The 14,990-nt window shown below is 33.9% G+C and overlaps 1 protein-coding gene across 1 annotated transcript in view; it reads left to right on the top strand.

Moving 5' to 3' along the window:
- LOC112047420 (neuroligin-1-like) overlaps window positions 1–14,990 on the top strand; it is a 119,219-nt gene that overhangs the window by 63,996 nt on the left and 40,233 nt on the right. Inside the window, exons 2-3 of the mRNA XM_024084545.2 lie at window positions 13,112–13,170; window positions 14,380–14,702. Coding sequence (XP_023940313.1) covers window positions 14,512–14,702 — 191 coding nt within the window. The 5' untranslated portion in view covers window positions 13,112–13,170; window positions 14,380–14,511. The remainder of the gene's footprint in view (window positions 1–13,111; window positions 13,171–14,379; window positions 14,703–14,990) is intronic.

Genomic DNA, 14,990 nt, shown 5'->3' with positions numbered 1-14,990 from the left:
GTATATGTGTTTATCCAATGATTTCTTCTGAATAATCGTGTTATAAGAACCGATATCTTATATAAGAATTCATTTTCTATAATTATTGATATTTAAGAAAACCTTCGTTTATTTACAATGATAAAATAAATAAAAAAAATTATAAAACGACTGTATAACACTTTATAAATAAAGAAAATTTATAAAACGACTGCATAATTTGACTACAGAAAATCATTAAAACATACGGAATTTATGTAAATTATAATAATTAATCGATAGATATCCTATATGTACTAATATTATAAAGCTGAAAGGTTTGTTTGTTTATTTGTTTGATTGAACGCGCTAATCTCAGGAACTACTGGTCCGACTTAAAAAATTCTTTAAGTGTTAGACAGCCCATTTATCGAGATAAGCTATAGGCTATTATCTGTACCTAACCGCTATCGGCGACACGTTTTATACTAACCCCGTAACCTACTGGAACGGGAATCACGCAGGTGGTCAGCTAGTTCATCATAACCAGCTGGAAAGTTTAGGCGGTACGAAGAAAATACGTCATTACAAACATACATTCATATATAGACTGCTAAAATCACAACCCTTCCTTTTAGCGTTGCCATAGTCGGGTAAAAATGGATCGAAGTTAACGTGGGTATATCTGTGTAAGGGTTATAAAGCTTTTATAGAAACTTTGTTAAATTGATTTTATGTGTATTACAGGATTAGTCAGTGGAGAGTTGGAAATATTCTGGCTTTAGTGAAATAGTTTTACATTGTGTCCGGCTATACAAAATGTACAGGGATCTCAATTCGATGCGTATTTTTAGTTAAACTGTTTACTGCTTTCAGGCTCGTAATGTAAACTTATAGCTGCGAGTATATCTGTTCTGGATTTACTCTTTGTGCTCGATTGGTTGCGGTTTGTAGAAAAAACCCCATTACGAATGTAATTTAAACACACCTTCTATGTTACGAGTATGAAAATCTGTGTACAGGGACCCAGAAATTCCTTACATTGTTTTTTCAGTTCTTTCTATTTAATTAATAGATTTATATTGGTTATTAATGTGTACCTTTGTCATTTCAAAATACGCCGCCCTTTTTTTTCTCTCTCTCTCAACTCGCACTGATTTTGATACTCGCACGTAGACACATTTATACACACAAACACACACATTATAGAACGATACAGAGGATGTAACGCTTATTCTTTACGTGTGTTCAGTTCGCTTTACTGTAAGCCACGTGATGTAACGAATTTTCTTTACGTAACGATTCCTGTCAGTTCGCTCAACTGAAAGCCACGAGATGTAAAGAATTTTGTTTACGTGACGATTTCTGTCAGTTCGCTCTACTATAAGTCACATGGTGTAACGAATTTTCTTTACGTGACCATTTCTGTCAGTTCGCTATACTGCAAGCCACGTGATGAAACGAATATTCTTTACGTGACGATTTCTGTCAGATCGCTCTACTATAAGCCACATGGTGTAACGAATTTTCTTTACGTGACCAATTCTGACAGTTCGCTATACTGTAAGATACATGATGAAACGAATTTTCTTGATGTGACCATTTCTGTCAGTTCTCTACTGAAAGCTACGTGAAATAACTGATTTTCTTTACGTGACGATTTCTATCAATTCGCTCTACTGCAATGCTTACTTTACTAACTAAACTTATCTATAAAGTGATAAAATTATTTATTGCTACAGAAGATTGCGATGCGATAGCCAAAGTAAAATCAAAAATTGTTTGTTCACAAAGATTGTTATACAATGTGCGGAACAAACAGCTGTGACACTATTTTTGTATACCGACGACCTTCAAACAAAACCTTTGCTAACGTACGTTACTTTTAGTGTCGAATTTCCTCGACCAATCTCGCAACATCCACGTCATAATATACATGAAAGCTGAATATGTTCTTTTCATGTGTATATTTCAGTTTAGCAATTGTAATTCTATTTTCATATGATCGTTAGATAAATCATAATGAAATTCTAAAATTAATATTCACGTTTTAGTGGAGTTTGCAATACCACTCGTATTTGAGTATTAGTGATATACATACATATAAGTTCCTAGCACACGCCCCGCGGTTTCATCCGCGTAGATCACGTTCGAGTAAAATACAGGGATAAAAATTAGCATATGACACTCGCAATTTCTTTCGCCTTTCTATTGGTAAAATATTTTTTATAATAGGTTCTGTAGATCATAAGATTACAACCTCACAAACTTCACTAAAACGAAGATTCCGACGAATTGGGAACCTCCTCCTTTTTATTAGTCGTATATAACAAAGTAAATAATTTTTGTTGCTTCTGTCACTAAGTTCCAGATTTTTATGAGGTGAAACTTAATGACCCTACTTTTACGTGTTAACTTTTTTTGACGAAAACACTGGTGAATAAAGTTAAAGTGGAAGGTATAATCAGATTATTAAGATATTAAAAATTAATATTCATTTGATAAATGGGAAATAATAAAATTATTAACAAAGCCCGCATTAAAGTACCCGGTTGAAGTAGAGAATGATGATGATGATGATGATGATGATGATGTTGATCATCATCATCATTAACAGCCTATGGACGTCCACTGCTGGACTTAGTCCTCTTGCATGAACTTCCAAACAAAACGGCCTCGAGCCGCCAGCATCCAGCGGCTTCCTGCAACCCGCTTGATGTCTTCGGTCCACCTAGTGGGGGGTCCACCAACACTGCGTTTTACGGTGCAGGGTCACCCTTCCAACACCTTGGGACTCCAACGAGTTGAATCACCGAATCCAGATCGGCTGGGTAGCGTTTGGGAAACTGCGCGACATCTTTTCGTCCGAAATTCCTTAGTGCCTGAAGACGAAAGTCTTCGATCAGTGCGTGTTGCCAGTGATGACCTACGGATCCGAGACTTGGTCGCTAGGCTCAAAGTCACTCAGCGGGCGATGGAGCGAGCTATGCTTGGGGTTTCTCTGCGTGATCGAATCAGAAATGAGGAGACCCGCAGTCGAACCAAAGTCACTGACGTAGCTCAGCGAATCGCGAAGCTGAAATAGCAATGGGCAGGCCACATAGTTCGAAAAGAAAGCATACGAGTAGATAATACACATAATTTGTAATATACAAAATGTGTAGTACCTATTACATACATAATTACACAATGGTGACGAGAACACTAAACAATAATAATAATTATTATTTTTTCAAAAACCAATGACTCAAAACTATGTCACTGACAATAACCGGAGTATTTCCAATATAATTCCAACTGATACTATAATAGAGATTTGAAACGACGACATTTTCAATTACTGTGTATACAGTTGAGGCTGCTATGAAATTGCTAACCATTTTTATTCTTAAGTGAGCATACATATTTAACAAGAATATCGAAGGCTTAGAGAAAAGTTCAGACCGCCATTTTATAAGACTCCGTTGAAAAATGTTTAAGCCTCGCGATTATGGAAAGGGCCGTATTCAAAAGCGATAACTTTGAGTTCGAGAGAACTTTTATTTACCAATATTTTTATATGAAAATCAGTATCGGTTACAGGGTCAAAGGGATGCGGTACGACAACAAAGATTCTGCGTGTCACGCGCGTGATTGATGTTCTGGCTCCCATCCCCTTTGTGAGCCGCGCGCGTAACCAAATAAGCCTGTAAATACCGCAACCAGCCGTAATAAAAATAAGTGTCAAACACAAGGATTCTATCACAATCGAGTCAAAAACTTTGGAATAATTTTTTTTTCGTTTCCACATTATAAGAGTACTATACCGTACGATCTTATTGATTGATTATGGAACACGGCTAAAACACACGTGACACAACGAATGCCCGACCAGTTTGGAACCCATCCGGGGCCCTTAGTCATGAGCTGGTTCTTGCAACGCGGCACGATTTAAAATGTGTTACATTTGGGGATTTTTATACTTAAAATAGTTTTTTATTTTAGAAAGTTTTTGGTCTTGATTATGAAAATTTTTTTAGCTCTAAATCATCATCACTATCAACCCGTATTCGGCTCACTGCTGAGCACGAATTTCCTGAAAATGAAAGGGGTTAGGCCAATAGTCCATCACGCTGGCCCAATGCGGATTAGTAGACTTCTCATACATAGAGAATTAAGAAAATTCTCAGTTATGCAGGTTTCCTCACGATGTTTTTCCTCCACCGTTTGAGATACGTGATATATAATTTCTTAAAATGCACATAATGCCGTTCCCGGGGAATAAAATTGTAATTGCAAAAGGCTTATTTTTCAGGAAAAATAAATAACTGAATTTTGGAGATTGTTGGCAAAGTAATAGAATTAGATAAAAGTGAGAAAGCTCGAACGAAAGCTAATTTTTATAGCTTTTGTAAAGCTTAATTGATAAAAGCCTAGATGTAATAATAAAGCCATAATTTTAAAAAATGAAATGTTACCGAAAATAAAACATCATTGTATTTTCAATTTCATATTTTAAGTCCATTACCATTTTATTAGCCGTACAGAAACCAATATTGTACTCTGCCGTCTAACCAGAAGCCAATATTGTACTCTTCACTTACCGTTTTTATCTGTAGGTTAAAAACCTAAAGAATAAAACGGTAACTGCAAGTGATGATGAATTACGCGCCCGACCGGAAGATTTTGAACGAGAATAAAATGGTAACTGATTATATCATAATTAAATCTTAAATTTGAGAACCGGAAGACAATAATTATAAAGTAAGAAGTAGAAATACATAATGGTAATATATATTAGCATTTTATTCTCATACTTTTCTGCCAGAGGCTATATCTTGGCTATTGTAATATTTTGTAACTTCGTTAATAACTGCATGAACATTAAAAAAATTTTCGTATTAATGATGATTATATATCCCAAAATCTATAAATCCCAAAAATGAATACTAAAACACGTGTTATGGCTCTTACCATTTTATTCTCCAGGAAATGCGATAACTGAAAAGTCGGAGGTGCATGCCCCGGATCGGTATTGAACCTACACCCTCCAGAATCGGTGGCAGAGGTCATATCCGCTGGGTTATCACTCTGAATATTATTTTATTGGACGAAAATTTATGAAATTAGAATGTTTTCATCCCATTCTGATTCTATATTATGATAACAATAATAATTAATTAATAGAAACCTTCAATACAATACGATATAAATCTTATTCAATTACAGTTTGAATGGCTGTTAGTATAATTTTGTCCAAATTTACGAATAATATAGCCGGAAATTTCGCGTATCAAATTTAGAGGCTCGGGCCGCATACTTTCGGCCCATCCGGGATATTTCATACATTATGTAACCACGAGTTCATTTGGCGATGGAGTAATACTCGCTTAAGCTTCCGACAAACAAAATAATAAAATATCTAGAAACAATTGCTTGAGGAGGCTGTTGTAGACTCTTGATATTAGTACAGTGCATGTGCCAATTAATGACTTTTACTGTATGATATTTTATCATAGAAAATCTCAATAACGAACCTGTTTGCCTAGATTTCAAATAATCTTGAACCTCGTTTGGCTTTCTCAGCTGATTAAAAGTTAAATAGATAATAAATTTAGTCGAAGTCTGTTATTGTTTATGTCTACCTACTCTTTGTCATGCAATTTCACCCGACTACAGCTCATTTATTTATGAACTAGCGGAGACTTCGTCCGCGTGGAAATCAATGTAAACTTTCAAGCCCTATTTCACCCCCTTCTGATTTTATTTTCGCTATAAAAAGTATCCTATAACCTTCTCCGTATGGTCTTAACAAGTGTCCGTGACAAGTTTCATTTGAATTCATTCAGTAGTTTCAGTGTGTTGCCCGAATAACAAAGAAACACGGAGAGACTGACAGACAGAAAGATAAAAAATCGAAAAAAAAAATATTTTTAGCTTCAGTATCGATTATATAATGCCCACCAACATTTTTTTTTAAATATATACAATGTACAGAATTGGACCTGCTACAGTTTTATTAGGTATATAGATATAGATATCGATAGAATAATAATAGCCTAAGTTACTTTTTGTAACGTCAGATATCTGTGTGTCTCTCCAAAATCGCTCCAGCAGTTTCATAAAGTATCCGGAACAGACACTGTCTATTCTCCTAATGAAAGAAAGCGTTTCACTTTTACTACATAGTTCGTGAAAAAAATATAAAACTATGCGCTCTGTCCGCGCGGTGCAAATTAAGTTAGTAAACTTTATTCTGTTAAAAATTTATAAGTCTCTTTGCAGAATCGTCGTCTGTGGTTGAACATGAAACAGTACGTTACCATAATCAATTTTTATTAATCTTGCAGCCGAATAATACCGAAAAATTATAAAAGTAGGTTATTAGTCCCTTACTAAAATGTTGTTGTTAGGACTAAAGACACTAAGTCTAATTGAGTTCTACTCTTTCTAAACTTTATCAGTTCTCAGGTTAAGAGAACTGATAAACTATTATGTATATTTATTTATTTAGGTATATATGTAAGTTGTGGTAGGTATGTATGTATATTCTTATGTATTTATTTATATATTTTTTGATTTAATATATTACTATCTAAGTGTAATGTATCTTCTACTTTTTCTTTTTATGTGTACACGCGTCATTATTCATTATTCTTTGTATTTATTTTCTCTATTTCGATTGGTTGTCTGGAAGAGATCGCTCATTAGCGATAAGGCCGCCAATTGTACATTAGTTTTTAAGTTAATTTCTTGCTTTTTATTATTCTTTTTTGGTGTACAATAAAGTATATTTCATTCATTAATTCATTCAAAGTTTAGTACAATTTATGTTAAAATCATTAAAGTATACGTTACATTATCCCATCCATCTTGAAACCGAGTATAATCCAATCGTTTTATCTAAATAGCTTAGAACACTTACCAGAAGGTAGTCGTAATTTAGTAAAGTTCTCACCTACGTTGCGTTCGCCGGAATGTGTAAAGGATAATCCAACTGGTGTACGAGTAACTCAGCGCTCGTGTGTCTGAAAGTCTTCATTAATTACGCGAGAGCGGAAACTTCACTTACTTATATGTTGTGTAACATAATTGGTAAATAACAACAGACTTGTTACGTCGCCTCGATTTCATTAAGGGAGTGTGTACGCGTGTTCTACCTAACCAATTAATTTAATGAGTAGGCGCTACACTAGAGTGTGTTTGACAAATTAAGAAGTACGACGCGGTGGAGCCTGAAATACGTAAGTAGTATCGTTGGTAGCATCAGCTTAATTAATATTTTCACTACAGGCGGGCATGAAACTGCGCATGCTTGGCTGAAGTGAAAATAACTCTCATCCCAGCCGGGCATGAATCGAACATCAAAAGATCCATTATAGTTTCAATATTTCCGCGGGCGCCTTTGGTAACGACTTTGTCATTTATAACAGCAAGCACAAGATTCAAGATGTGCGTATAGTAATATAATTTTAAAGAGTGAATGAAAAAACAATTGAAAAGTGATCATCCGAGGACGGTGAATAACATGAATTTTTAGCTTAGCTTTGTGTTTGTGTATAGTTGGGAAAGAATTCCATTAATTCATAACAGACGAATAAAATAAAAAAACAAGTCTTTAAAACTGTTTATTACACATAAAGATTGTATATCTGTGTATTTTGCGTGTACATATCTCTAATATTTTTATTATCACCCGATTCACCCAGTTAGTTCCTGTAAGAATATGGGAATAAAATATAGCCTATGACACTTACAAAAAGTAATAACAGAATTTTCAAAATCGATTCAGAATATCCAGAGATTACCCCCTACTACACCTCAAACTTTAACTTTACTTCATAATATTCGTATAGATCAATTATTAAACTATTAGTTTCTTATAAAGCACAGACTTGTTAACGCAAATCATATTTACAAAAACGTGTTTAAGAGCGCGCAGCGCGTCGGTATGATATGGATAAAATTGGAAGCGCAAACGAGACGCCGAATTATGACTTTCACGTGAGTGAAAAGCACGGACCGATTGACGCGCGACGCAAATTTTATGACGTGAGCGCCAAAACTATTTTTACCTAATTGCAAGTAAATTAAACAACATAACGAAAAACAAAATGGCCATGTTCAAGATATATACCTAATATTCTATACAAAACAAAAATTTAAAAAATAAGTTTGCTTTTCCTGAGATTGAAAGCAAAATGTGAGCAAAACATGTATTTTTCAAAAAAATAAACTATCGAGAAAAGTTTTACAAATTGTGTATTTTGTATAGTCATAACGAAGCTAACACTTTGAAATATAATTTACCCAAATATCAGGCTCCTAACTTTTCCAGAATCTGAGACCCAGAACCATTTGTAACCACCAAATTACATATTGCACACTCTTAATACGATTACCTAAAGTGTGAAAACACCATTGCATACTTGAGTTTTGCTTGAAACCTGTATATTCGAATTACGCAAACATAATGAATTGTTTTAAAAGTGGTAATTAATGATGAAGGAACAAGGATGTACCTACCTACTTTAAGTTACTTAATAAATACAAACATGCGAAGGTGTAGGCGAGGCTGTGTTCTGTAAAAAGAGGAACTTTAGAGGTGAAGCGATGCATTGTTTCTTATTATATGAAATGATGAGCTGTATAATTAATTACCAAGTTAAAATTATTAAGATTTGAAAAACTCTCTTTGGAAAACTCATGAATAATGTTAAAGATTTTATGTCAGAAATTTCTTTAACCTGACATATAAATACTAAAGTAATTGAACTTTTTGTTTTATTGATTATTTGTCGTACTTAAACGAGATTTCTTTGAAAAAAAGAAAAGAAGTATTTTTCGGACAAAATCACTTAATTATGTTATGAAATATATCTTTAGCAAATAAATATATTTCCACTAACCAAATATTTTCGCAATAAAAAAATATACAAACATTATGTATTGGTCCAAAAAAGGCCGTTAGAATAACTAAAAACTTTATCGCTTTTTCCATCCAAGTTGCTTCTATCAAAAGCGAATGTATTTGGAAAAGAAATTCTCAAGTTATCTACTCTGTTTTTATGGATCGAATGCTTGAGTGGAGTATAATAATATATCAAACTGTCATAAGAAATCCCAGATCCGATGCTCATATTTGCGAGGAAAATTAGACACCTTACGACTGACATTAATACAGGAGATTATTTTTCTTGTTTTGATTTATTACAGAGTTTTGGTGTTGCTAAGGTTTTGAAGCCTTATATAATATTCAAGTTTAATGAATATTTTTTCATGTTAGCCTATACCACTAGATTTATTTCACGGCCTCGTCTGGGATTTTGTTTACACGTATACTATTTCTAGTTTTACTACACTGAAATAGATATTATAACCGTTAATGAGTTGTCTTTGAAGTTACACGTTATGTGTATTTTTTGATACAAGAAATCCATGAAAAAAATGAATAAAAAAAAAAAAATGGATTTTATGTTTAGGTTGATATCTTTGTAATCCTGATATGAATTAGTTTCTTTTTTTCATCGATTTACATCATTACTCGTGATCAATTATAAAATTCATACGAGCGTTAGGATGTAACTCTCATAAAAAAATAAACGATTTGAAATGAAACTTTACATAATGTAGTAAGGTAAAACTAAGGTTATTTAATTATAAACAACACAGTTAGGTAGTTTTCCAAATTGTATTTGGAGGGAATTAATTACAAGGACTAGGTTTACTTGGTGTCTGTAATAATATACTCGTATCTGTTCGAATTAAACTTCTAACATCAGACAAACTGAAGTAATATTTTGCGGCAAGATTCAGAGCTCGATCAATCCTGAAAAGATTAACATATTGCCCACAATTTGCTGCTGACACTTTAGCTAATCCCGTCTATTAATTTTAACCGGGTACTGTTAAAATAAATTGAAGCAATTGTTAATAAACACAAATATTCTACATCTATCTAGTATGTAGAATATTTGTGTTTATTAACATTACTGCTTCAATTTATTTTAGTTAACAAATAGAAGAAGAAAAATTAATGCTAATGATATAAAGAGGTAAAGTTTTTAGCATTGAGGAGGAATAATAATGCGACCAATGAATTTTTTGAATTTTCAAAATATAACTAGCTCTTAAATCTGGGGTTGGTTTCGAAATCTTAATAAATCACGTTATAGTCTTATTCTAAACATTGTCAATTTGTAAATGAGAAAAAAGCTATTCGGAATGGAGTTAAATTGAATATTTTGTATCATACTAAATGACACGACTTCGTATACGTTGATTTCTGTTTTTCCCGTCCAGTAAATTATCGCGACAAAAATAAGCTATGTCTTATATGTATGTCTGTCTTCAAGGTCACGCTTGTCTCTGTACCAAACATAACCATATATATATTCAGTATAGTCTTTGTTTAGTGAAAGGGTTAACCGCATACAAGATTTCTTTTCGTAATTATATTATTAGTATGTTGTGTGCGTTTAAGTTGTTAAGGTTCTAGATAAAGGTCTGAAGACGTTTTCTAACTTAATTGTCATTAGTATGTGAACTTTGTAATGAGTAGCCTGTACTCACTTTAAAATTGGCTACGGTGGAGAGTTGCGAGGTGAATGCCTCTTTGTTTCACGTACTTTGAAGTGAATTAGCTCGCGTCTTTATTCTCCTAAAAAGAGAATTACTAGAGAAAGCTTTTAAAACATTTTAGCCGCTACGAAAAGAGTATAAAGAGTAGAGAGTAGTAGAGTTTAGGCGGTCTATTTTGTTAGTATAACTTGTATTATTATTATTATTACTAAAATACTAATTATATTTTGACATTCCGTTACCAACTGACGTACGAGTAGCTATATGAGTAAAATTATTCAGCACTTTGAATTAAGCGCTTTCTATGTCTAGAATAAATTCATGATAAGTAAATTAATATTTTTGTGTTTTTGTTATAGATTTAATTTATTGTCAAAATTAATTACGTAAAAAAAATGTTTATTTATTAATCTCCTAGTTAATTTTATGCATAAAAACTCTTTGCTAAGATTTAAAAATGTGCTGTTCGTTTGTAAACGGAGCATTTGCTCTTAATCTTGAACCGTGCGTTTTACTTTATTAAAAAAAAAACTGGTGCATTTTTATATTACTAAAACGCACAAGTAATGAGATATAATATTGAAATTGTTGAAATAAGTGACCCTTTATGAGCAAATGTGCTGTTTAGATACATTACAAATTTACGAGTATATTTACTCGGGATATTATTATTAAGAGCGAATATTGGTTATGCTCACAAATAATAACGTATAAACAATCCTATTATGAGTTATGCGAGAATATTTCCGTGTGGTAAAATAGAGTGGATCTACTATTTAATTGCAAAAGTTTTGATCGTGCATGCATTGTTTTCATTTTGTTTTAAGGTAGGTACTTATACGACAAAGTTTATTATTAGTGAGTGATATATACTCGTAGGTATGTTTATTTTAAATGTAGTAGAGGTTTAGTAGACAGAACATATGAAGGTAGGGAAGTCTATGATGCTAAACGTGTTCTTATTCGAGCTTCACGCGGACATATTATTAGATTTTATAAACAACTAGCTGAAGTCTCGCGGTCTTACTCGTGTAGTTCTCGTTTCCTTGATAGTAACGTCGCCTTTTAGTGATATAAGAATTATCAAAAACAGTTTAATAGATCCAGAGATTACCTCCTACAATACCACAAACTTTACCTTTTTATAATGTTAGTATATACTATTGTTTATCTATACTTCTATACTAATACTATAAAGCTGAAGAGTTAGTTAGTTTGTTTGTTTGTATGATTGAACGCGCTAATCTAAGGAACTACTGGTCCGATTTGAAAAATTATTTCAGTGTTAGATAGTCCATTTATCGAGGAAGGATATAGGCTATATATTATCCCCGTATTCCTACGGGAACGGGAACCACGTGGATGAAACCGGCGTCAGTTAGTAGATCAATATAAAAAGAAGGTATTAAACTGGTATTTAAGTACGAGAACCTGTAAATCTTTCACGCAAAATTAATTTCTGGTATTGTGCGCGAAGACTAAAGACGGTTAATTTTCGGGGAGTATGATTTGAATATCTGGTTCTAACAATGGCACAGAACGGAACGCCATTTACGCCCGTCTTTCCTAAGTTTGTTAGGGAAACTGGGAAATTTTGTTTAAAATTGTAAAGTTGTTGTTGTGTTTGTGTTCCATTAAATTATACGAACGGCAGGTTAAGTTTGTCAACATCAACATTTCCTCTTACCTACGCTACGCCATTGTCGCTCGTCTCTCGGCGTACTCCAATGATATTTGATTAAAATGGAAATGATACGAATATTTACATATTAATTTACTTGCCAGTTTCAGAACGCGGTAGGTACCTACATATTTTTATAACTACAGTAGTCTATTTGTAGGAATCCAAATTAGTTATCATAATTAATCAGTGCCGTATTTATAGTCTTGGCCGCCCTAGACCCCAAAGTACCAGCCACCCCCTTTCTCAACGCCTTAGATCCCTAGGTAATAAATGTATTTGCATTGAATGCAATAATTATTTATATTAAACATATTTAATTAAATTTATATTAAAGAAATTTAATTAAATTTATATTAAAGAAATTTAATTAAATTTATATTAAAGAAATTTAATTAAATTTATATTAAAGAAATTTAAAATATTTTCAAATATTATATTATCATAGATTTTGCAATATTTGCCAAAGTTTCGAGAATAATTGCATATTTAAATTCAAAACGGTTTGTAAGTTGTAAGAAAAAAGATAGAAATAGAATTCAAAATTATTATTATTACAGCAATAGGTGAAATTTGGTTATTTTTCATTGCTTATTCCTACATTTTTTGTCATGAATGGTCGTCCTACCCGTAGGCTCGGGTCTACTGGACGCTAGAGTAAATCGGCCCCTGATTATTACGCTTCGTAAAAAATGCCAAAAATTTACTTATTTTAAATTGAATTCATAGTTTCCTTTTTTTTGTTTTTAATGTAGGTTTTTAGGTATTAGGTACTACGAAGATTTTGCAACATTTAATGATGGAATCCCTGAAAAAAATCAAATTACTACAAATCGTATTAGCAGTACTTTCATAGTTAGTGACTTTATTTACTTGTCATTCTCATTTTAAACAGAATTTTCTTTGTTCCAGATTAAACCAATGGTTGGGTTTTTGGCACATGACGGCAGCCAGTCGAAAACATGACTTGGGTAAGATTAACCTGTTTCACTATATATATTACACTGCGTATATAAATGTTTTTGTTTGGAAAACCACTTGTATTCTCAACGAGGCATCGTTGACCCAAGTCAACAATGAGAATGACCTATTCGTTCAATATCGAGCCTCTTGTTGAAGGGACGATGAGAGATTGCAGCATTTCAAAAATAATGAGTTCATTGCGAGTTAGAGTATGCAATCAAGGGTACTTCTGGCTAGACGAAAAATGAGGCATAAGCTTTCAACGTTCCACTGAACTTGAATAGAATGCTTTACTTCCTTGTATTGTTCATTTATTTCTTATCTTTAATAACTCATATTTATTCACCGACTTAAAAAAGGAGGAGCTTCTCAATTTAAAAATAAATTTAAATAATCTAATTTTTTTTTAATATTTGGTACCTACTTAATAACTTCGTAATTTATTAACCAATTTTGATAATTATTTTTTGTTTTAAAGAGAGTTTACTTCCAGATTGGTCCTATTTTATTTTAATGAAAATCTAATTAAAAAAAAAATATCTGATATACGTCTTTGAAGTAGGTTCTATTTTTATTTTAAAAGATTATTATAATGTTATCCTGCTTCTTATTTCATTTTGTAGTAAACTTCCAATAATTTTTTGTTGAAAATTATTTTACATAATTATGAATTAAAAATTTATATATAAATAAAGGTCATAAATCCAGGAAAAGTTAAGGATTGTGTTTTAATTTAAAAAAAAACATAATATTATTTAACCAATTAATTATTTAACCAGACCCTTATTTATACATTATGATGTGTAAATAAGGGTCTGGTTAAATATATTATCATCTTCGTGTAAGGGGGTACTTATACCTGGGTCCCCGATGCCAACGGTCGGCCGTTGTATTGGCCGGTAAGGCTCAGTCCAGAAAGGGCGAATTCGCCACGATTCTCTCGCGCGTATTACGCGCAACCGTTGCGTCCACAAGGCGCGTACCAACGCGCGAGCTTTTGGGAAGGAATTCAGTACGAAACATGGAGTTGAATGTCTGGCGTAGTTCACGCGATTTTTGCGCGTATTTTGAATTCGCGCGATGCTTGTGGACGCGATGTATTGATGTCTAGTGCTTCGCGCTTCGCGACGCGATACGATTTGCGACGAATTCGCCACGTCTGGACAAGGTCTAAGCATTCCCCTTTCGACCTTTAAAAATAAAATTGTATGTGACAGTGGCCGCGGGCGCGCGAGAAGGCAGTGTCCGGATGAGCGCGCGAGCGGGGCGGGGCGCGCGGGCCGCGTGATGCGCGGGAGCGCGCGCGTAGCCGGCGGCGCGTCGCTCGCGCCCGCGCCCGCGAGCGCGTGATGCGCGCGCCGCTCGCCGCGCTGTACGCGTGGCTCGTGTGTTGCGCCGCAGCGCTTTCGACGCACAAGTACAGCACGCGCGTCATACGCACCAAGTACGGGCCGCTGCGCGGGATCGTCGTGCACTCGCACCCGCAGGTGGAGGCGTACCTCGGCGTCCCGTACGCGACACCGCCGCTTGGAAGTTTAAGGTTTATATTTCAGTATAAAACCCACTAGTACCCATTTGCCGCTAGACATAAATAATGTAACTAGCCGACGCAACGCGGTTTTCCCCACGTATTTGCCATACCCGTGATACGAGGACAAAATACCTATAGCATATGACACTTACAAATAGCGTTACTTTCTAGCAGTAAATTAATTTTCAACATCGGTTTAGTAGATCCAGATATACTACACAACAATACCACAAACTTTAACTCTGAATAATATTAGTATAGATTTATGAAACAGAAAAAAGCAATACTCACGTAAGT

This window comes from Bicyclus anynana, chromosome 3 (genome assembly GCF_947172395.1).
Source record: "Bicyclus anynana chromosome 3, ilBicAnyn1.1, whole genome shotgun sequence".
Lineage (NCBI taxonomy): Eukaryota > Metazoa > Arthropoda > Insecta > Lepidoptera > Nymphalidae > Bicyclus > Bicyclus anynana.
The sequence above is the reverse complement of the archived record's forward strand: the minus strand, read 5'-3'. Positions and strand labels throughout refer to the sequence as shown.